The sequence below is a fragment of the Meles meles genome, chromosome 2 (genome assembly GCF_922984935.1).
Source record: "Meles meles chromosome 2, mMelMel3.1 paternal haplotype, whole genome shotgun sequence".
Lineage (NCBI taxonomy): Eukaryota > Metazoa > Chordata > Mammalia > Carnivora > Mustelidae > Meles > Meles meles.
Window position 1 is genome coordinate 23,141,852 of NC_060067.1, and position 24,162 is coordinate 23,166,013.

General features: G+C 37.5%; 1 protein-coding gene across 1 annotated transcript in view; it reads right to left on the reverse strand.

Annotated features, from left to right (window-relative positions):
* The window catches only part of POLR2B (RNA polymerase II subunit B), a 43,962-nt gene that overhangs the window by 10,573 nt on the left and 9,227 nt on the right, over positions 1-24,162 (reverse strand). The window contains exons 4-16 of the mRNA XM_045988524.1: positions 21,275-21,387; positions 20,935-21,154; positions 20,223-20,381; positions 17,390-17,554; positions 14,497-14,693; positions 14,207-14,326; positions 12,859-13,045; positions 12,047-12,190; positions 11,667-11,806; positions 11,242-11,353; positions 7,151-7,305; positions 6,127-6,325; positions 5,650-5,818 (exon numbers count right to left, since the gene is read on the reverse strand). Of these exons, the coding sequence (XP_045844480.1) occupies positions 5,650-5,818; positions 6,127-6,325; positions 7,151-7,305; positions 11,242-11,353; positions 11,667-11,806; positions 12,047-12,190; positions 12,859-13,045; positions 14,207-14,326; positions 14,497-14,693; positions 17,390-17,554; positions 20,223-20,381; positions 20,935-21,154; positions 21,275-21,387 (2,080 nt within the window). The remainder of the gene's footprint in view (positions 1-5,649; positions 5,819-6,126; positions 6,326-7,150; positions 7,306-11,241; positions 11,354-11,666; positions 11,807-12,046; positions 12,191-12,858; positions 13,046-14,206; positions 14,327-14,496; positions 14,694-17,389; positions 17,555-20,222; positions 20,382-20,934; positions 21,155-21,274; positions 21,388-24,162) is intronic.

Sequence of the window (24,162 nt, forward strand, 5' to 3'; positions counted from 1 at the left end):
GTGGAAAGGCAAACCTCTCTCTAACCTGCCTAATGCCCAGGAGTCTAAGGCTGCAAGCCCTAATTAAAAGATAACACTAAATACTTTGTGCTAAATATAACCTTGACTGCTCTCTACAAAAGAAGAATCATACTAACAAGAGGGCATTTGTTCTTCTGAGGATGGATGGGTTTGTGTATTTAAAGTTGGAGCTAAAGTGCTCTGCTTGGGAAGGAAAAGGAGTGTGAAAGTCTACAAGGAAAGGGCAGTATTAGGGAAGTGAACACAAGTGGATAAAACCCTAGTAGCAGGCAAGGCCTTCAGAGAATCAGAAAAGTCTAATAAATAGTCACTCTTCGGGTGTGCAATGAAAACTCCTGAAATCTAAATGATTTCCTCCATGAAATCTTAGTAGCACCCACACTGGTCACCATCATTTCACGTGGATTCTTTGAGAGAACTAGAAGAATTTTAAGTTTCACAAATGATCAAGCAGCATCACACAAGGAAAATACATAAAGATGCAGGTTGCTGAAGGCAGGGGAGGTTCTGAAAGGTGGAGAATGTGCAGCAATCTCGGGGTCCCGGGTGATGTGCTATGCTCCTACTAAGGAAGCCAGGAGTAGGGCATACAGCACATGTGTGATACAGGAAACAGGCGAGCCTTCCCCAGCATGTCCTCACATTTCGGTGCAGCACCACCTATGGCCCGCACCTCTATCCAGGTGATGCGGCCTATAGGTGCTCAACTGGCTTGGCCTTGTGAACTTTCTTGTCTCTTGAGTGACAATTCCTGGATCACTACATATGGATGCTACATCAACTACAGCCCAGGAGGCAGCCCCTTCCTTCCCAGAACCTTCACTCAAGGTATCTGGGCAAGTCGGAGAGATCAGCCAAATTTATCTAAAAACAGGAACTACTTAATTATGCTTCTTATAGTTTTTTCTTAAAAGCCCCAAATCAAGATGCAATGTAATGAAGAGGAAAAGGAACAGGAAAGAGAGAGAGGAGGAAAAGGTCTACATTTGGTCAAAAAGGAAAAACACAGGCCAGAGTCTGAATTCTGGACTTAAATTTCTTAAGTTGTATAACTTTTGGCAGTAACTTTTCGGCTCCTGTCTCCACAGCTGTAAATCAGAGATGATACCACCACCAATATTTATAATCAGTTAACATTTATTCCTCCCATACTAACTGCCAGGCGCTAAGCCATGAGTTTTAAATGGATTTAGTCATTTAGTCATCACAAAAACTTTATGAGGCAGGTACTATTATTATTCTCATTTTGCAGGTGAAAAAATATCAAAATGCTTTTATGATACTTAAAAGTAACATCTGTAAAACACCATAGATGGTGTTTCACAAAAACTCAATGCCCAATAAATATCAGTAACTTCAATAAAATTATCGGTGAGCTATGGGGCGCCTGGGCAGCTCAGCTGGTTGAGCAGCCGACTCCTGATTTCAGCTCAGGTCATGATCTCAGAGTCCTGAGATGGACCCTCAAATCTGGCTGCAAGCTCAGCAGGGAGTCTGCTTCAGGATTCTCTCTCTCCCTCTGTCCCCCCAACTCACTCTCTAAAATAAATAAAAAAATCTTTAAAAGAAAGAAAAGAAAAAACAAAGTATCTGAGCTAAAGGACTATAAAAATCTGAAATCTAGGACTACAACGCACCTGTTAGCCAGGTTCACACCCTTCCTGCCACTGCTCTCACTCACTTCAAACAGCGGCTCAGCACTGAGGACGCTCTAAGTCCCTAGACACACTTAAGATGAAATTCTGTCACAAGGATTTTTGCTCCCAGAAGATGTCAACCACGGGAATAGTACACTACAGAAACAGGAATGATACTCATCAAAAAAGTCATTCCTTAATGTAACTTGATTAGCCCCAACCCCTCAGTCAGGGCTCAGAACTTGGCCAATGAGGATGGCATGTAAGACAAAGCCAGGGGCAATAATTCAGCCAGGAGGTCAGGAGATTGGTTACATCAACGGAGTGAACAAATAAGTAAAAAAAAAAAAATGAGGTCAGTGGGAGCCAGATTTCTCCTTATCAGAAAATGGAGTTCTAAAATAAACACTCCGGTGTTGGACTGCAATGGGCGATGATACTAGTGTGAACTCATGTTTCCTTTGACATATAATCACTAAAATAGACAAAGTGGCGGGGGGCAGTATGTGCATACATATTTTCCCAGGTTATCCGCTGAGAGGACCTAGAAATGATGATATTCTAATAGAAAGCAGCACACTTAGCACTCACACTTTGGTTTCGACATACTATCCTTCGCTGAAAGGAGAAATGGCTGAGTCCACGTTTAAGGAAAGCACAAAATACAAGCATGTAAAGAAAGATGATGGACCTATCAGGAGTCATCTTGAAGGTGTTCCCACTGGAAAATCTAGGGCAATTTTAGCATCAAAATAGAATGAATGCTGGAATCAGAAAATTGCCATTTGGCAAAAATCATCTGCTAAACTAATGGCTGAAAGTTTGTCAAGGAAGAGAAAATTTACATAGTCTCAAAGTATCTCTTCACAAAAGATTTACTATGACTTAGTACAAAATACTTATAATTAATAAAAAATGGAGAAATCTGATAACACACCATCTTAATCACATGATAAAGGTTAAAAGTCACTATTAATGGGACATATAGACAGCATGTGCCTCCTGATAGGATGCAAAGAGAATACAACATTATTTCTACGCTAGTCCGGCCAAAAATTCATACCCTGAATACAATCATGAGGAAAAAAAGCCAACCTGGGAGACAAGGTCCAAAGTATAACTTGCCTGAATACTTCAAAATGAGAGACAAGGAAAAACAAAAGTACTGCTCCACCCTGAGGAGACTAAAGAGACATACAACTAAATGCATTGCACAATCCTGGATTAGATCCTAGACCCATGAAGGACATTATCAGGACAACTGGCAAAATTTGAACTAGGGATTGTTCACTAGGTGGAGATCAATGCCAAGCTCCTGATTTTGACTGTGGTATTGCGGAGAATGGCCTTGTTTTTAGGAAAAATTCACTGAAGAATTAAAAAGTGATGTGGCTTCATGTCTACAACTTACTCTCTAATGGTTCAGGAAGAGAAAGGGAAAGAAGGCAAATGTGGTAAAACATGAACTAGGAAATCTGGATGAAAAAATACAGAAGTTCTTTTTACTAGTCTCACAACTTTTCTATCAGTTTGAAATTACCTCAAAATAGTTTTTAGAATAGATACTGTGATTAAGGCATGAAGCCATAACAGAACCAAAAGACATGTGTAGTCCCTACCAGCCATGACTTCACCACTTCATACCAGTATCAAAAGATTTTACCTCAAATCTAATCCTTTACCTGCATTTCTTTTTTTCTCTAGCCATAAAGAAACCTTTACATAAATGTTGAAGAAAACACAGCAGTGCAAGCATTCCCCAAAGATAGGAGCATATTGTAGGCAATCTAACAGACTCTGTTTTCCTAGACAAGAGTAACCCCTTGTGGAGGACTCTGAAAATAAATCATTCTAACCTATGAGAATTTGCTATCAAAATGTTAGATCCCTTAGTACAGTTAATAATTTAAGGCCCCTATTTACTAAGCAAGTTCTAAATAAATAACATTACCCACAGTTAAAGCCAAAATCTTATTAATAAGAAAACATTCATACCAAAGAACTATGCTGCCTCCTTTAACATTCAACGCTTCTCTACCCTTTAAACTTTTTTACCTGTTGTCCGGGCTCCTTAAGAAACTCCTCCTGAAAATTCCTAATTCTCCTCATCAGCTACGTCTCTAATCTCTTGTTATTTCTTTTCCTGGTGCCTAAAGTTCTGTCTCTGGCTTTATGCTCACTTTCAATTTCCCTCAGCCATTCCATGGTATCCTATACTTACCACTAATAAACTTCACAGCTCTAGATTTGACCTTCTTCCAAACCACATTTATAACTATTAGAAAATCTTTTCTGGGGGTGCCTGGGTGACTCAGTGGGTTAAACCACTGCCTTCGGCTCGGTTCATGATCCCAGGGTCCTGGGATCGAGCCCCCACCATCGGGCTCAGCAGGGAGCCTGCTTCCCTTCCTCTCCCTCTGCCTGCCTCTCTGCCTACTTCTGAGCTCTGTCTGTCAAATAAATAAATAAAATATTTTTTTTAAAAAATCTTTTCTGGGAGCACCTGGGTGGCTCAGTAGGTTAAGCATCTACCTTTGGCTCAGGTCATGATCCCAGGATCCTGGGATCAAGTCCTGCATTAGGTTTCCTGCTCAGTGGGGAGTCTGCTTCTCTCTCTCTCTCCCTCTGCTCCTCTCCCAGCTCATTCTCTCTCTGACGATAAAATCTTTAAAAAACAAAAACAACCTAAAAACTAAACATACTTAAAAAAAAAAAAAAAAAGAAAAGAAAATCTTTTCTGGGACACCAGGGTGAGTCAGTCGGTTATGTCTGCCTTCAGCTCAGGTCATGATTTCGGGGTCCTGGGATCCAGCACCCCCACCATTCCGCCCCGCAGGGAATCTGCTTCTTCCTCTCCCTCTGCTTCTGCCCCTCCCTCCTGCTCATGTGTGCATGCTCTCACTCTCTCTCAAATAAATAATCTTAAAAAAAAAAAATCTTAGCTATGGCAACAATTCAAAATCAACACGCTGAAACCTGAATTTTGGGGGCACCTGGGTGGCTCAGTTGTTTAAGCAACTGCCTTCAGCTCAGTCATGATCCCAGAGTCCCGGGATCGAGTCCCTCATTAGGCTCCCAGCTCCACGGGGAGTCTGCTTCTCCCTCTGGCCTTCTCCCCTCTCATGCTCTCACTTTCTCTCAAATAAAATCTTTAAAAAATCTTTAAAAAAAAATCTTTAAAAAAAAAAAGGGGCATTTTTTCTATCTTACATCTAAAACATCTTCCTTCTAATGTGCTCCCAATCTTATTAAGAGTACCCCTTCTCTTCTTGATCACCCAAGCCACAAATACTAACAATTTCCAATTCCCATCTTCCCTCCCTTCATCATTCCACATCCAATTAATCAAGGGTATTCCAACAGGCATTTATCCCCTACTCTTCATTTCTTAAGGACCTTACCAATTCTTAACTTAGACCATTGCAAAAACCTCTCAATTCTCTCCTTCCAATACCATACCTGACTATAATCTGTATCAACTGCCAGAATGATAGTCCCAAAATAAATTTCTAATTGCACTACTTCCTTGCTACAAAAAGCTGGATGCGTCTTCATTCTCAAAATTCAACCTGGTCTCTCCACACTATGAGAGACTCCTGCACTTACACCCCAGTCACTCCAGTTACACTCCAGTCCTGACACTAAAGTGCCAGGACTACGACTATTCCCGTATCTCATACACGCATGCATCTAAGGCCTTCCTCAACCCATCTCTCAAACTCAAATACCCTTTCATCAACTTTACACTAGTCTAAAATGCCACCTCCCCTGGGAAACTGGCTCTAGATTTCCATTAGGAGTCAATCATTTCCTGTACCTCATCATAACACTTTCCGCATATCTACCTCTTTATTATTCGTGTTGTTTCCCACATTATAAATTCTGAGAGAAGAAATGCTGTGTCATATGTATTTTATTAACCCTCCCAAGCACCCAGAAAAGTGCCAAGCATGACACGATCTTAAAAACTGAAGAGCGAAACTGAACATACCGGCTGGCAGCTCCCGAAATCGTAGATACTCCATAGACCGTGTAGTCACAAGTGGTTTTTGAGGATAATACAGAACATGGGCCAGTGTATCCATACGAACATGGAAGTTGGTGATATAAACTCCCATAGCCTGCTTACCCATAGCAGACTGATATGTGTTTCTAGGGGACTAAATGTAGAAATGAAAAGTAGAATCAATGAAAATTTAACTACTTCTAAAGGAACAAACTTCACAGGGTACTACATATATCAGGAATATGGTTGGAAAAGGTTTTGCTTTTTTCTGAAAGGTAAATGATAAACATTTGGAATCAACTATGGCTCCTAACAGTGAAACAGTAAGTATATTATACGCTGATTTTGTAGGAATTCACAGTCCTTTTCATCACCACCCTTTTAAGAAAAACTACAGATTAATCTAATTTTTTCTACTTCTCCCAATTCCGCACAAACCAGAAATTAAAAACTGCTACCAACCTGGTTATGATCAGGAAAGGGAATAATAGATGCACAGACACCAAGAATCATTGACGGGTGAATCTCGCAGTGTGTATATGTGGAACAATAGGCTACTTCTTTCTCCTGTAAATCATCTGGAGTCATTGCAAGCATCACTGTTTCTTCTTCCAGAGTATCAATATATTCTACTACCCCACTGGCCACAAGATCCTGCCAACTAAAAAAAAATTCACCTTATTTCCTTATTTACTGAAGTATTTTAACTAAACTTACTACTTAACAAAGAGTACTCCTGTATCTACATGTACAAATACAGAAAGAGTTCCAAAATAAGCATATTATTAATAGTGGGGGGAAAAAAAAAAGCAAGTTACTGAACGATACAAATGAAGTGTGGTCCTGTAAATACTACTAGTTTGTCTTGTTTTGTCCTTGCTTTGAACTATTTGGGGGCACCTGGCCAGCTCTGTCAGTGGAACATGCGACTCTTGATACAGGGATTGTGAGTCCAAGCTCCACACTGGTATAGAGATTAATTAAAATCTTTTTAAATAAATAAAGGAAATTACTTGTAGATATGTGGATATGAGTTACTTTTTAAGAGGAAAATACGAATTGGGTGCTTTTATGTGTTTTTTATTATATATGTTTTTTGAAATTTTTTTTATAATAAAAAATATACATTTAAGTATTAAAAAGAAGCTTTAAAATAGGTTCATCTTTTCATTAAATTTACTATTATCCATATTACATGTTACATATACATAACTTATGTTATTTATTATTATTAGATTTTAACAGGTCACAAAGACTTTTATTCTTAAAACCCTACAAGTCCCTTATGTGATGACAAAATTAAGAAAAACAAATGTGACTGCTAAGAGTATCTTTTTGGGGGCAATGAAAATGTTCAGGAATTAGGTAGTGATTGATGCACAATCTTATGAATATACTAAAAACCAATGAACTGTAACACTTTCAAATGGTTAAATTTATGGGGTGTGAATTGTATCTCAATTTTTTCCTCACTGCATGTTCTTACCTGTAGTTGTTATATTCTCTCTCTTTCAACTGATCAATATGTCTCTTCTTCAAAAGTAATTTTTGTTTTTCTACAATCAGAAGTGGCCTACAAATACGGCCTGCATCTGTATAGATCCGAATCTCCCTCTCTCGAATGTCTCTAATCATAGAAACCTGTAAGTAAAAAGACAAAACAATCTCATGAATGTTTATTTTCTCTGTATCATTAAGACTTAGCTAAAAACAAAATAAAATTCCTAATAAATTTCTTGAGGAAACAACTATCAAATAAAATGGACAAATTTTAGTTTATCATTGTTGAATATACTAAAAACCTAGGTATAATTTAAAATTTTGTAAAGAGGGGAGCCTGGGTAGCTCGGTCGTTAAGCGTGTGCCTTCAGATTGGTCATGATCCTGGGATCGAGCCCCACATCGGGCTCCTTGCTCAGCGGGAAGCCTGTTTCTCCCTCTTCCACTCCCCTGCTTATGTTCCCTCTCTCACTGTGTCTCTCTGTCAAATACATAAATAAAATCTTTAAAAACAATAATAATAAAATAAAAAGTAAAATTTTATAGAGAACAAATATTTAAACTTGATAATTATAACGCTGAATAATATCTGGCAATAATGTCATGCAAGATAAAGTAAAATGAAGAAAATATATTTCTGGCATCACAAACACTAGTATATAACACTTTATTTTGCCTCTTTGGTAACTACATAGACTTCACTTTGCAACCTTGCAGTAACCAACCCTGTATCACTGCACTGATACTGTCTCAGTAATAAGCCCAACTTATGACACTTACCTATCAAACAAATGACATAGTCTACCTGTCCAACACAGCAGTCACTAGCCACCTGTCAATATTAAGCACCTGAAATGTGGCCATTCATTCTGAACCGATATAGGCTGCAGTGTACAACATGTACAAACTACAAAACAGACTTCAAAGGCAGTACCACATAAACATAAACAAAGCAGAAACAGACCCATAAATAAAGAGAACTGGTGGTTGTCAAAACAAAGCAGAAACAGACCCATAAATAAAGAGAACTGGTGGTTGTCAGCGGGGAGGGAGCTGGGGGGATGGGCAGAGAGGGTAGAGGGAAGTAGGAGGTACAGGCTTCCAGTTATGGAATGAGTAAGTCACAGGGATAAATGGTACAGTGCAGGGAATATAGTCAAGGGTACTGTCACAGCATGTATGGTGACAGATGGTAACTACATCTGTGGTGACCATAATGTAGAGAGTTGGCAAATCACTGTTGTATACTTGAAACTAATGCAATACTGAGTGTCAATTATAATAATAAAAAAGTACCACACAAAAATAAGGAATGTAAAATTTCCCATAAATAATCCTTTATACTGATTAGATGTTGAAACTGTAGTATTTTGGATGTATCAGGTCAAATAAAATATATCATTAAAATTACTTTAATGTTTCTTATTTTTTTTTAACATGCCTACTAAAAAGCTTAAATTACATATGTAGCTCAGGTGCTATTTCTACTGGCAGAACTAGAAAATACATTCCCAGAAAACATAAAAAAATATTTGGGGCAGGGCACCTGGCTGGCTCAATCATGACCATGTGGGGCATAGAGCTTAAGTTTAAAAAAAGAAAAAAACAGGGAGAGGGGAATTTACAATAAAAAAAATAATAATTACTAAAAGCACTGCAGAATTTGAAGTACCAATTTACAAAGAAGTCAGTCAAAAAGGAAACAAATAAGAATTTCCAATGAATTATCTCGACCTAACATATAATCTTGGAAGTCAACTACAAAAATGAATTGACAATGAGTTGGGAAATGGAAAAACAGACTGGTATTTCTCCAAGAAAAGTACTTAAAGAAAAGTAAAATCACATCTTGATACTTCTATTGAAGATTGAAGATTAAAGGTTGGGTTTATGTAAGAAAGCAAAAGATTTGGATTACTGGCTTTAAAAACAAGTAAATCATAAAACCTTGATCAAAAACATAAAGGTCTGGGGCGCCTGGGTGGCTCAGTGGGTTAAGCCTCTGCCTTAGGCTCAAGTCATGATCCCAGCGTCCTGGGATCGAGCCCCACATCAGGCTCTCTGCTCAGCGGGGAGTCTCCTTTCTCCTCTCTCTCTGCCTACTTGTGTTCTCTGTCAAATAAATAAATAAAATCTTAAAAAAAAAAAAAATCAAGGTCTCCAAAACTAAGAAGTCGAAAGTCATTATAAAGGGAAAATGTAATGTTCTACACCTTTAGCCCCCATCTTGTCCTTCAAAAACAATCTAAGGAGAAACACTGTGTCTTTGAACAGAAACACCATCAGTGGCGCTGTCAATTCCTAGGAAAGATGTTGCTTTCAAATGCACTGTCTTGAATCCTTCGAAAATTCCTAATAAAATACAGTTTTACTGTCTTAACAGGACAACATAAACTGTGAGCTCTATCTCCTCAAAGCCCCAAAGGAAAAAGGTATATTTCAGTAGGTCCAGAGAGGACTACTGACAGAACAGCCTAACAGGTCCAACAAGGCAGAAATTGGTAAAATAAGGACCTCTAGTAGTTAGAAAACATGAAGGAAAAGAAAAAGTCCAGACTCCTTCAGGAAAATATACACAATTCTCCCATTTACTTAGAGTCTTCCAAAATCACTCTCTAACAGGGGATTAAAGTGGCTAGTCCAAGGACACAGGGTTACCTTGTATGTTCAATAAACACTTAATGTCTACTACTTGTCAGGTTCCACGCTTACAGCTGAAAATACAAAGTCATATTAATACATGTTCCCTGCCCCTGCAGAGTTAATGATGTGGTGAGTGAGGCAGGCAAGTAAGTTAGAAGGTACTATCTTTGGTCGAGCACTCTGTCAAAAACATTTTAAGTTAAACACACTACATACAGTCATAGAGATCTAATAAATCAGGGGTCATGGAAGAGCCCACAGGCCAAATCTACTCTCACTTGCCGTCTATTTTTATAAATAAATTGTTTTATTGGCTTATCTACTGCCTACGGCTACTTTTCACTACAACAGCAGAGGCGAATACACAACAGACAATATATGGTAAACAAAGCCTAATTTAGTATTTGGCCCTTTCCAGAAAACATTTGCCAAGCTGTAATCTAATCAAACTTTTTTTGGTGGGGGCGGGGGTGTTCAGGTAAGTATCTTGAAGGAGATGAGAATTAATGTAAGTTTTACAGAGTAAGTGAGATTTACCTGAAGAAAAAGTAGTAAGAACCTTTTCCCCTATTGCTCATTTTTGAGAAGAAATGGGGGACAAGGAACACAAATATTCCAGGTTAAGGGAATGGGCCCATGGAAAGGTAAAGAGGCCTAAAACAGCATGAAGAATTTAATCTTACCCTAGAAAACACAGAAAAGCTAAAGGTGGCTCTTAGCAGAAAAGCATGGTATTACCAAAGTTCTCAATCATAAAAAAATAAAGCCAATTTTGGTTCTTAGGCTTTCTCTTAGTTCTGCCTGCTCTCAAGTGAAGCATGCTGTTCCTGCCTTCAAGCTGTAAGTACCTGTGGTTCAAACCCCAGGATCTGCCTGCTAGAGGAAAGCCTAGAACAATCAAACTCCGTTCCCTGCTCAGCTACATAGAAAAGAGATCAGCTACTGGCTTAAGTGTGTTACAGTTTCTCTCCAAACCCACTTTCACCTAGAAAGAACCCACAGTGTAGATTAAGGGAAATCAAAAGACCAAGCCATATCCTTTAATACAGTACTATTTCGGGGTAGTAATCAAAAGTTGTATTTGGGGGTAGTAATAAAGCCCATATAATATATATTAATGTTTAAAAAAAAAAACAAAACCTATCCTAATCCCAAAGTACTTCAATATCCACCTAAATACAGAAATCTTTAGAGATGTATCACATTTTAAGAATAAATCTCTGGGCGCCTGGGTGACTCAGTCAGCTGAGCATCCAACTCATGATCCCAGGGTCCTAGGATTGAGCCCCGCAACAGGCTCCCTGCTCAGTGGGGAGTCTGCTTCTCCCTCTCCCTCTGCCTGCCACTCTGCCTACTTATGCTCTGTCAAATAAATAATAAATAAAATCTTTAAAAAGAAAAAAAGAAATCATGCACTCTTAATTAAAGACTCACTTCAGACACAATGATGTCCATCTGACGCCGCAATTTCCTTAGGGTGTTCATAAGTTGTTCAGGATCTTTATGTATTCCAACCCAGCAGCCATTAACAAAAATCTTGGTTGCACTAAAATGTGAAACCAAAAGTATTTTGCAGTTAGTTAACTCTATACTAAGCAACAACCAAAGATGAACAATAGTTTCAAAAAAAAAATCACATCTGCGTGCCTGGCTGGCTAAGTTGGTTAAGCATATACCTTTGGCTCAAGTCATAATCCCAGGGTCCTGAGATTGAGTCCCGTGTCGGAAAAGCAGGGAGCCTGCTTCTCTCTCTCCCTCTATTGCTTCCCCCTGCTCATGCTCGCTCCCTCTCTCTGTTAAATAAATAAATAAATAAAATCTTCAAAAAAAAGAAAGAAGGAAATCACATCTATACATACTCGGCAATAGCTGCAGGAGAAATTTCTTCTAAATTTTCCATACTCCATTCTTCTAAAAATTCCAAAATTGGAGAAGGCTGAGATCCAACTGAAATATAAGCCATCAGAGCTAAATTCTTCACAAGTCCTACAGCATGGCCCTACAAATAAACAAAAAATAAATCATTCTGATTTAACATGCCTATCAAAATTCCTTTCCATAAATATTTTTCCTTCAATTTGATTTCAGGATTTACTCACAGTTTCTAAAAACAAAATCATAAGTAAACATTAGTTCCAAAACCACACAGCTTAATTAAATACTTACTCCTACAAGTAATTACATACCTATGTAATTACTGGTAGAGTTTTTGTGCTAAATGTAGATTCTAATGTATTACCTCTGGGGTTTCAGCAGGACACACCATTCCCCACAATGTATTATGTAATTGTCTTGGTTTTGCTAGCTTGCCATCTCTACCAATAGGTGAATTTAAACGACGTAAGTGAGAAAGAGTTGATGCAAAAGTCAGGCGGTTTAATACCTAGAAAACAATAGCAAAACTTTTAAGTTTGGACATTTCTGTTACTCAAACGATCACATTTTTGGCAAATACTGGAATGAGGCAAAGTCACATTTTTACCTATAATCAACTGTCAAGCTCTCCTAAACCCTCCTTTCTGCATCTTGCACCTGAATAATATCATGCACCCCATAACTTAAGTGCCCCTTATAGCAGGGATGGCAAATATGTGATGTACAGTTCTAACATACCACATAAATACTTCATGCTCGCCTCCAATTACCAGACTGTTAATTCCGTTAAGAGTTGGCACCCCTAACCGCCAAACTGTTCACGGGTCAACACTGTACTGTACTTTGCATCAAAGGAAAGGAATACCCACTTATTCTCTGGGTGAGTGTCTAACATGGAGCTCCAGAAACATAAAAATTTCACTAACATGGACTGTCTTACTCCCAAGCAACTACACTTACTTATTAACTATCTTGCTGCAAGCCAAAACCTTAATCTCTCTTAAGTAATCCTAACAGCTAATTCAAGAAAAATTTCATTCTCATAATTCAAAATCCCCCAATGCTACCATACCTGAGGGGGAAAAAAGCAAAGTAAGCTATATTTAGTGAATGAAAGGATCTAACAGTTGCACAACATTTTTTCTATCAAACCTGTAGTCACAGGCAATGTCCTACCTGAGATACTCCAGCTCTGGCTTGATGAGCTTTCTTTTGGTCACCCCAGTTTCCCGTAGCTAAAGAGTATTTTAGGCCATCAGATATAATCCTTGTTTTAATTGCCAACTCCAAATTAAAATCCTTTCCTCGATCAATAAACTTCTGTGCATAGATCCGTACTTCTTTAAGCAAATTCTTAAACATACTGCCAAATAAAATGGCATCATTTTAAATATGTAAAGGTCAACAACATGCATTCTCAATATGGACAATATTGCCCACAATGGGAAGGAAAATAGTTGGGGTAGAGGAAGGGAAGTGTTTTTGTTTTGTTTTGCTTTAAGAATTTTAATTTATTCATTTAACAGACAGAGATCACAAGCAGGCAGAGAGGCAGGAGGAGAGAGGGGGAGGGAAACAAGCTCCCTGCTAAGCAGAGAGCCTGACGTGAGGCTCAATCCCAGCCTGGGATCATGACCTGAGCCGAAGGCAGAGGCTTTAAGCCACTGAGCCACCCGGAAAGCCACCTTTCCAGGCGCCCGGAAAGGAAGTGTTATTACTCTTTTTATGTAAAAAGCACTGATGTACTTACAGTACATAAACATACATGAGGGAAGCAACTAAGGGGAAAATGTCAAGAGGCTCCTTAGTGGGGTGAAAACAAAAGGCTGAAAAACAAGAAATCTACGACACATTAAAAAACAGAATGCATAGGGGTGCCTGGGTGGCTCGGTTGGTTAAGTGTATGCCTTCAGCCCAGGTCATCTCAGGGTCCTGGCATCAAGCCCCACATCTGTTTCTCCCTATCCCTCTGACCCTTCTCCCCTCAGCCCCCTGCTCATGCATGTGCACACACTCTCTCTCTCAAAAAAATATTTTACAAAACAAAACAAAAAACAGTATGTAGCAACTTTTTTTTATTAAATTGTCTATTTTTTGTTTTTAAAAATAACTTCTCTGATTACAAAAGTGTTGTACGTTCATTATAGGAAATATGAAAAACAAAGACATATGAAGGAAAAAAACTCACATTACACCAATATTGCTAATATTTTGATAGATTTCCCTCCAGCTTTTGTGTTTTTATAAAATGCAAAAGCACAACTAAAAATTCCAATATCATCAGTACTCAGAAAATCAAGACAAATGCCTTATAAAAAGCTACAAGAGGAAGAAAAAGGAATAAATAATAAACTATTATCATAAACTTGAAATTCTCAGACATTAAGCAGAAAAAATCTGGACAAGTGGCAAAGAGAATGTAGCTAACTTCAATACCAAGACAATTTAGTACCTCCGTTAGTGCAGCGATCAATCTAAAGTGAAATCTCTCTGCTTTAACCAATATTATTCTATCATTCCTTACCCTCTAAATAAGAATGCAAGCAATGGCCCAGCAAGATCCAATCTTTTGTTTCCATAGTGATCCCTGTCATCCAATTCTCTTCTACCCAAGGCTGCTAGAAGCAACCTATGAACCATGTACCTTTAAAATAAAATAAAAAAGAAAGAAAAAGAAGTGAAAAACAAAACATACAGCTTTTGGCTTTTTAAAAAACTCGTATGTTAAAAACACATTTCTGACATTTTTAACTTTAAGAAAAATTGTATCTCAACACTATCTTGGCAAAAATCTTAGAACAGTATTTAACATACCCCAAGAAATAAGCTTTTTTGGTCTCACAAAAGTCGCTGACACCAACATGAGGAAGCATTTCTTTTTGTAAGACTTCTTTTGCATATTTAATTCTTTTCTCTTTAGTGACACCAGGCTTTGCCCCTCTTGAACCAATGAAATTTAGTGCAACATTCTGTTCCTGGATGACAAAAGCTTCATCGAGAGAAGGTTTCACCTATCAGATAATTCAAATGAAAGTTATTTTCAAATTCATATTTTCCCCTTAAAATAAGTCAACTATAACTTAAACTTATAACATGTTAAGTATCCCTATGTACCTAATAGGATATACAAAAATTTTTTAAAAAAAACAAGGAATCATAAAATCGTAGAACTTGAATACACTTTAAGATCTAGAGATCTCTGACAAAATCCACTCATCAACACAGGCAATTATACTTCCTAAAAAAAAATACAAATAATTCCATCATAAAAAAAAGTAGTTTTTGGTTTTTACAATTTAATGAACAATGGCAAAACAAAAATCCCTTCTAAATATCTTACACCAATTAGAAAAGTTTAATAGTCAAATTAAAATTTACTAAACTACAAATGAATAAATGCGCCAGACTGGTTTCAGCCTTGGTTTAAGAGGTTTTTAACCTATAAATAAAAGCATTCTGTGTTGTGTAAAAGAGAATATTTCAAAGGCACATTGTTATAGGGACCTACATCCCATACCTGCTGCTAAACAGCCGTGGCCCCTGAGCAGTCATGTAATCTGTTTCCTTGTCTACAAAGTAATCAGTTATGATAATCTCTAAGTTTCATCATTCTAAAATTACAATTTTACACAATGAGCATAAGGAATGAGAGGTACCACTGAGTAACTCTGGCGCCTGTAAATACACTTTAATCCTATCACATATACTAAATGTCTTTCTTGCCTTTGACTTCTTAGGTCTATTTATCACTGATTCTCAAGTTAAACATCCAAATTCCAATCATGGAACCAAAGATCAGAAAAAGGCAACATCAACCATTCAAAGTGAGGCCATGTAATGGTAAATGGAAGTGGTCTTTTTAAATTGTCAATGTTGTTGTGAAACTTCTGTTAAGGTTAATATGGATTCAGAAAAAGGGATAATGATAATATTTGCAGAAGAAAAAATTAAAGCACTTTTGCAAAGTGAATGCTTGACTCACAGACTGTAAAAATTGGCCCAAGCTTTGTAAGAGCTAAAGGAACAAGCAGTAACTTTCAAAAATAAATAAATAAATAACATACAGAAAGTGAATCATCTCTTTCACTTTACTAAGAAAATTCTAGCTTGAATATGGTCCAAATCCAGTTTGAATCATTTGGGATGCCTTTGGATAAAGGATGACATATATTTTCTTTTAAATACTTAAGTAGTTAACATATTTAAGTATTTAAAGAAAACAAAAACAAAACAAAAAAATATATGAACACTGTTAAAAGCTTAAAGTAAAATCTAACCAGAATCCAATTTTCTCATGGAACTGTGTCAGTGCTCTAATAACATATACTCACTCCAACAATTCACTTTGTGACCAATGTTTAGTCTCCAATTAACCTTATTTCTCAGTAGTCTTAAAAGACTGGACAATTCAGGACAACTTTAAAACTATCAACTACAGAGACAAGGATCATTAATAAAAAGGACTGACAAAGAAATGGATATTTACCTAGACTCAAAGAACCTTCTCACAAAAATAGTAACTTTATTGTAGAGGAACCTAAGAGGCTACTGTAGAGTTAATATTACAAATAAGGGAACAAAATTCCATCACATGACTCCTGATGCAATGTCCTTCCTGGGAAGCACACAATATTGCTTCTATATTTTTCCTGGCAAAAAAGGGATAAATTGAATCTAATCATGAAGAAATACCAGAGAAGTCCAAATTGAGGCAAATTCTACAAAGTAACTGGTTTATTCTCTCCAAAAACTTCAATGTTATTAAACACTGAGGGAAAAGACAACAAAACATTTTTTAAAGAAAACAAAGACATCCAATACACAATCCTCGATTGGATTCTGAACCAGGAAAAAAAAAAAAACCATTATGGACATTATCTAGACAACTGGCAGAAATCTAAATAAGATCTATGGCTTAAGGGGCGCCTGGGTGGCTCAGTGGGTTAAAGCCTCTGTTTTCAGCTCAGGTCATGATCCCAGGGTCCTGGGATCGAGCCCCACATCGGGCTCTCTGCTCAGCAGGGAGCCTGCTTCCTCCTCTCTCTCTGCCTGCCTCTCTGCCTCCTTGTGATCTCTGTCTGTTAAATAAATAAATAAAATCTTTAAAAAAAAAAGATCTATGGCTTAATAGTACTGAAGCCAAGTGAAAGGTTCTGATTTTACTAACTATATTATGAATATGTCATTAATGTCTTCGTTCTTGGGAAATACACTTTGAGGTATTTAGGAGTAAAAGATGCCTGAAAATCACTCTCAAATGATCTAGCAAAACTAATGTGTGTATATAAAGAGAATGCTAAATCAAATGTAGCACAGCTAACAACTAGTGAAGAGTATACAGAGTTCTCTGTGACTTTTCTGTAAGTCCGACATTATCTCAAAATAAAAAAGAAGGCATCAACTATTCATTTTCCTTTTTTACTAAATCGCACCAGCGTTGTTATGTTTTCATGATTTTCCTTACTAGGGTTTCTTCTTGATACTGTCCGTGAACTCTGGCTGCCTCTAGTTTTTATGTCTATTTTACACAAAATTGTCAAGAAAGCAGCTGAAGCAAGGCTGCAGGCTTTCACTACACAGTAAATGGCATGGGATTTGTGACAACTAAATTACTCTTCAGAGCATCTTTCTACTATGTTGTAAGATTAGCAATAGTAACTTTAAAGCTCTTATAAAACACTGCAAATACATTTTGCTTTCACATTACCATTTCCATCATCTCTGGATCTTCAAAATCGTAAATAATATGCTCTAAAATATCTCTGTCAGACACAAAACCTAATGCTCTGAACACGATAATGATGGGAACTTCCTGCTTGATATATGGTAGGGTTGCCACAATGCGCTGACCAATAGCACTCTTTTTCGCACCCTAGAAAAATAAAACATCATTAGAATATCAGTACAGAGAAATCATAGCCATGTACAAACATCATGACAATCATTTCATATACATGTTCATTGTATGTATTTCAAAGGAAGTATACCTTCATACTTTAAGGAGCATACTATGGCTCCTTTTCAAAACCAATGGAACAGGTTTACTGATTTTTTAAACAGGCTAATCATGTAGGCATGAGAGAACTTCCATCCTCTACTATCTGCCTGCCAAAACTCTCTTAGAATTACCCAATACTGCACTTGGAATTGACATTTGTAGCCAACTGACTGGCTACAAAAGAAGATGAACACTGATCGTGCACCCTGTCCCCTGGCAAAACACACACACACACACACACACACACACACACACACACACACACAAAACAAAACGGACCATGCAAAACTCTCTGGAAGAAAGACACGAAGGGTAAAAACATATACACACATATGGACAAATATGGGAAAAAAGCTAAGCAACAAATGAAAAACAAATATTAACTCAGAGCTGGCCTGTAAAGTATCTCTCATTTGAATATTAACAAAATTAACAAAAAGCCTCTTTCCAAAAGTTTATTTTTTCCAGTTTCTCTTTAACTGTACACACATACAAAAACAAAATGAAAGTTACTAACCTACACTTTCATACAAATAACTGGATTCTCCCTTTTAATTATATTTCTTTCTTTAATATTAAGCTCTATCCTCTCTTGGCTTCATACCCCTATATTATCATGGTCCCTCTAATAACAATTTCTGTCATCTCTCTCTTCCTATTCAGGCCTCGGTCCTGAGACACCTTATCCCATCTTATGGGTCTTCAGTTAACCATTCTTCATGAACAATAACCATTGTTGTGCTCTTTTTCCTGTACCCTCAGCCCTCATATCTCCAAATGCCATTTGGTTGTTTCTACTTCCATGTCAATTATTCCATTCAGTCTATTAATTGTTTCATCACAGATCTTTCTCAGAATAAGCAAAACACAAGAAAATAATGCACATATCACATACCCTCACAAAATCTTTTGTCTAAAAAATGAACTCATTACATTCTAAAAAAAATCAAGACTTAGGGCGCCTGGGTGGCTCAGTGGGTTAAAGCCTCTGCCTTCGGCTCAGGTCATGATCCCAGGGTCCTGGGATCGATCCCTGCATCGGGCTCTCTGCTTAGCAGGGAGACTGCTTTCACCTCTCTCTCTTTCTCTGCCTGCCTCTCTGCCTACTTGTGATCTCTGCCTGTCAAATAAATAAATAAATAAATCTTTAAAAAAAAAATCAATTCTTCAAAGTTTTCTTTTTATCCAGAACTTAGGGATAGAAATATCAGAATCTTAATTGATTCATAGTATAATAAACATATCAAACTTATCACTAAATCCAGATGATTATTTTAAGATTTGATTTTTAAATAATCTTCATACCCAATGTGGGACTCAAAACTACAACCCTGAGATCAAGAGCTGTATGCTCTACCGACTGAACCAGTCAGGTGCACCAGATGAGTTTCCTTTCTCTGCCTCTAATTCATTCATTTTGCCCATAGCTGCCACAATAATCTAATATACTGTTTTCATTTCTTTGCTCTCCATGATCTAGGCCAATCCTTCTCAACAAAGAAAGCATATCTGCAACACCTGAGATCTTTTCCAAATACTTGTACTTGGGCCCCATTCTACCTATATTTACAAGTAAAAACCCCAGTGTGTATCACATGCTCCCATTCATATTTTTTGCATTAAGACTATTTCTGAACTGATTCATGAGAAATTATCAAAAGCAGCTGCCTCTGGGGAAAGGAACGGTCAAAGGAAGACTACTTTTTATAAGTGTACTCTTTTGGGGCACCTGGGTGGCTCAGTCAGTTAAGTGTCTGCCTTCAGCTCGATCCTGGGATTGAATACCACATCCGGCCCCTGCTCCACTGGAAGTCTGCTTGTCCCTCTGCCTCTGCCTCTCTCTCTCTGTCTCTCATGAATAAATTTTTAAAACTCTTAAAAAAAAATTACAGTATACTTTTTCAACTTTTGAACTATTTTATTGTGCATGTATGACTTAAAACAAAATACAAAACTGTTATCTGAAATTAAACAGAGGCAATTACAACTACTTTCAAAGATAGTTGTAAAGATAAAAATCAAGATATCTGAGTAACCTAACCAGCACACAACAAATATTCAAGAAAGCCTACCCATTTTTTAATAAAGATTTTATTTACTGGGGTGCCTGGGCGGCTCAGTTGGTGAAGCATCTCCCTTCAGCTCAAGTCTTAATCCCAAGGTTCCTGGGATCAAGCCCTGCATTGGGCTCTCTGCTCAGCGGGAAGCCTGTTCCCTCCCCCTCTCTCTGCGTGCCTCTCAGCCTACTTGTGAACTCTGTCAAATAAATAAAATCTTTAAAAAAAAAAAAAAAAGATGACTGCAGCCTTATGAGAGATGCTCAGCCAGGGGACCCAGCAAAGCTGCACCCAGATTCTAGATTCACAGAAACTGTGGAATGATAAATGCTGGTACTGGAGTAATTTGCTACTAGCAATAAGTAAATAATACAACACCTACCTTAACACTGACAAAAGCTTTTTTGACTAAGAATGCAATCTGATAAATTATAAGACTAGATAAAAAGAAATAAAGCCAAACAATATCATATTCCAGTCCATACCTGTCCTCCTCTTGCCAGCATGCTAACCCAAATAGTACTGGTGGGCCGGGATGAATTCTCCAAACATGATCTACACTCTCCTGTGTAGGCATATTTAGAATCCTTTTTGGCAAACACATAGACTGTGTTTGTTGCCATTTTCTCTTGAGCAATCAGAACCTATATGGACAATAAAAAAGTTATGCTATAAATCCCACAAGTCTTTGAGAGAAAGAGCAAAATCTGCACCTTAACCTGATCTGCGGGTCACTGAATTATCAATTCTTGAACTTTACAAACTCCACTTTACATAAATGCTTCACAGAAACATATAAGCTCAAATACCACCAAATTTCTAGTGTTTATAACATATAGCTAAATAAAGTTCTGGTTTATGTAAGTTGTCACCCCCTAAATAATTCTACTACCATTTCCAGGTTATTCTGTGTATAAATTTACTTTTTAATTTAAACTTTCACAACTTAAATCTTAATTATGATACTGTAATTTTCTTTAAAATATGCTTATTATGGGATGCCTGGGTGGCTCAGTCAGTTAAGTCGCTGCCTTCGGCTCAGGTCATGATCCCAGGGTCCTGGGATCGAATCCCGCATCAGGCTCCTTGCTCAGCAGGGAGCCTGCGTCTCCCTCTGCCTGCTTGTGCCTGCTCTCTCTGACAAATAAATAAATAAAATCTTTGAATAATAATAAAAATTAAAAATAGTTATTATACCTTTTCTGATCCATTAATAATGAAATATCCACCAGGATCCAAGGGGCATTCATTTAACTCACAAAGATCACGATCTGTTAAGCCATTCAAGAGGCAGTAAGTTGAACGCAACATAATTGGAATTTTTCCTATAAAAGTTTTCTGATGCTGAGTTTGAAGTTGTTCTTCACCTTCCTTAATGACTGTTTTTGTTATATCAACATAAAGTGGAGCAGAATACCTTTAGAAACAAAGACCACGATTATGTAATAGTAAGATATTTGCTAAACTCTTAATTGAACTTGTTAAAATTACATTTTCTGAATTGTATTTCAATACCAATTGTTGGAAAAAGTCTTACGTGAGATTTCTTAATCTGGCCTCATTTGGCATCATTGGTGAAGGAGCACCATCTCTTTCCCAATGGGTAGGTTTGGAGAGGTAAATTTGTTCAAACTTCAGCAAGTATCTTGGCTAAAAGGAAACCAAAAACATAAAAAGGGTAACTTTTTTCCATAAGATTCCATTTTAATCAATATTAGCATTCTTCACTAGCTGCAACTCTAGAAACTGCTGAAATTAACTCACTTTACTACGACGGAGACTCTCCAAAGCCAATATCCATATTCCATAGATGTCAAGTTGAATACATAATGGCTTTCTTAAGGCAAAAGACAAACAGTCTTAAAATATCCCAAGTAAATAAAGACTATGCACATATCTCATATGCTCTGTGTTTATACCAAATAGTTAAAGGATTTGTGTAAATAATCTGTATAACTTTATGTGCCCTCTCCTTGGTTAAGATCAGAAGAACAAAGTTACCAGAAAAGAAAAGATAAATTCAGACAATCAGGACAACTAAACACCAAAAAAAATTAACCTACCTCTTCAACATTCAAAAAAATCCTAATTACTCTATAAAGGACTGAGAATTTCCAACTTCCAACACTGACTATAGCACACCCACCCCAAAAGGGAAAAAACGTTTTCAATTATTATCTATTTGCTCCCCAATAAAACAAGATCCATGAGAACTTTCCAGAGATAAATGGATATGGGATTCTTTCTAAGCCAAATCTTAGACAGAGACAATGGAACTAAACAGACCACTAACGGTAATTAACACCCAAGTTCCCCAAACTGGAATAAAGGGCAATGAGAACTGGTGGTGATAATGAACCAAAGGGAAGTCATCCCTCTACTCCTTATTTCTACCATCACCCTAGTCTAGAACACTATTATCTTAAGCCTAGGCTCGTCAAGGGTTTCTGTATGTCTCCAGCCTCTTCCCACTCCCAACTAAAGGTCACTTCCAAAGTAACCTTTCTAAAGTAATGCTTTATGCACATTCCTTGACAATCTTTCAACAATTCCTAATGACATCCAAAGACTGTGACAATCTCTTTCCATCTTAACTTCCACTAACACCTATCAAAGACAGATCAGTGGGCACCTGGGTGGCTCAATGGGTTAAGCCTCTGCCTTCAGCTCAGGTCATGATATCGGGGTCCTGGGGTCAAGCCCTATATTAGGCTCTCTACTCAGCAAGGAGCCTGCTTCCCCCTCTCTCTGCCTGCCTCTCTCCCTACTTGTGACCTCTGTCAAATAAATAAATAAATAATCTTAAATTAAAAAAAAAGAAAAAGACAGATCAAAACAAAAATCATATACTGACTGTTGTGGGAATTCCATTCCCAAGTCAAGTAACACCAAGTATTTTCTTGCTGAACCGCCTAAGTATCATTTCTCTACTAAGACAGTCCTACCCTGCCCTTCATGGCCAGCTTAAGTCTCCCCCCATTTTTTCCACCAAGTTCTGATACTCCAATTTCAGACCTCTTCCTCGATTATATTTAATAGTACTGTCACTTTGAGTCTGTTAGATTGTTTTCTCTTTTGTTTTGCAAATACCAGGAAGAAAAAATGCTTTAACCATAAAATTTTTTTTTTAAATGCCCATTTTCCAGCACAATGCCAGAAAGGCCAATTATTTTTGTTCTTAACAGCAAAAGTCTATGTAGCATCTCCAACCAGAATGAGAAGAACAGATCGGCCCTCAGGAGATTAGCTACAAAAAAGGACTGAACTGGGGCTCTCCCTGACTCCCCTGACTCACTTTGTTTTTCAGTTTCACCATCTCTCTTCTCCTCAAAAACTAGGGATAGACTTGGACTATATATTTCTTTACAATCATTCATTTAAAACCAGATTCTAGGGCGCCTTGTGGCTCAGTGGGTTAAGCCTCTGCCTTCGGCTTAGGTCATGATCTCAGGGTCCTGGGATCGAGTCCTGCATCGGGCTCTCTGCTTGGCGGGGAGCCTGCTTCCTCCTGTCTCCTCTCTCTGCCTGCCTCTCTGCCTACTTGTGATCTCGCTCTGTCAAATAAATAAATAAAATCTTAAAAAAAAAAAAAGATTATAAAATTATACCCTATGATTTTAATAATGCTAATAACAAAAACTATGAGGAACTTAGAAAAACGAGAATAGGTGGTACACTTGGGTGATTTTCTCTTATTATCTCTTATTTTAATAATGTATTTCTTATAAAAGATAAGAAGGGGAAACGTCCTTCAAATACATTTTTTTTCTTTTTTTTTATTTTATTTTTTATTTCTTTATTTACAGCATAACAGTGTTCATTGTTTTGGCATCACACCCAGTGCTCCATGCAGTACATGCCCTCCCTATTACCCATCACCTTGTTCCTCAACCTCCCACCCCCCCAGCCCCTTCAAAACCCTCTGGTTGTTTTTCAGAGTCCATAGTCTCTCATGGTTCATCTCCCCTTCTAGTTTCCCTCAACTCCCTCTCCTCTCCATCTCCCCATGTCCTCCATGTTATTTGTTATGCTCCACAAATAAGTGAGACCATATGATACTTGACTCTCTCTGCTTGACTTATTTCGCTCAGCATAATTTCTTCCAGTCCCGTCCATGTTGCTACAATCAAATACATTTTCTTTTATGACTCCTTACTGTGGAAGAAAAAAGGGGGTCTTTCTGAAGCAATATGACTATTTATGTCTTGCTTCTCCTAGTAGATCATATTTCTTAAGTTCCCTCTCACCAACTATTAAATCCCTACTATCTGAATAAGGATTAGGTTTCAGATTACTTGCAAAAATGTATCTCTTCATTAGTAAGAATAAATTAGGAACTGATAAAAGATGCTGTAAGTATCCTGCTAAAAACACCAACTTTCTTTTCTTTTACCTTTAGACCAGGTAAGAGGAGGACTGAAATTT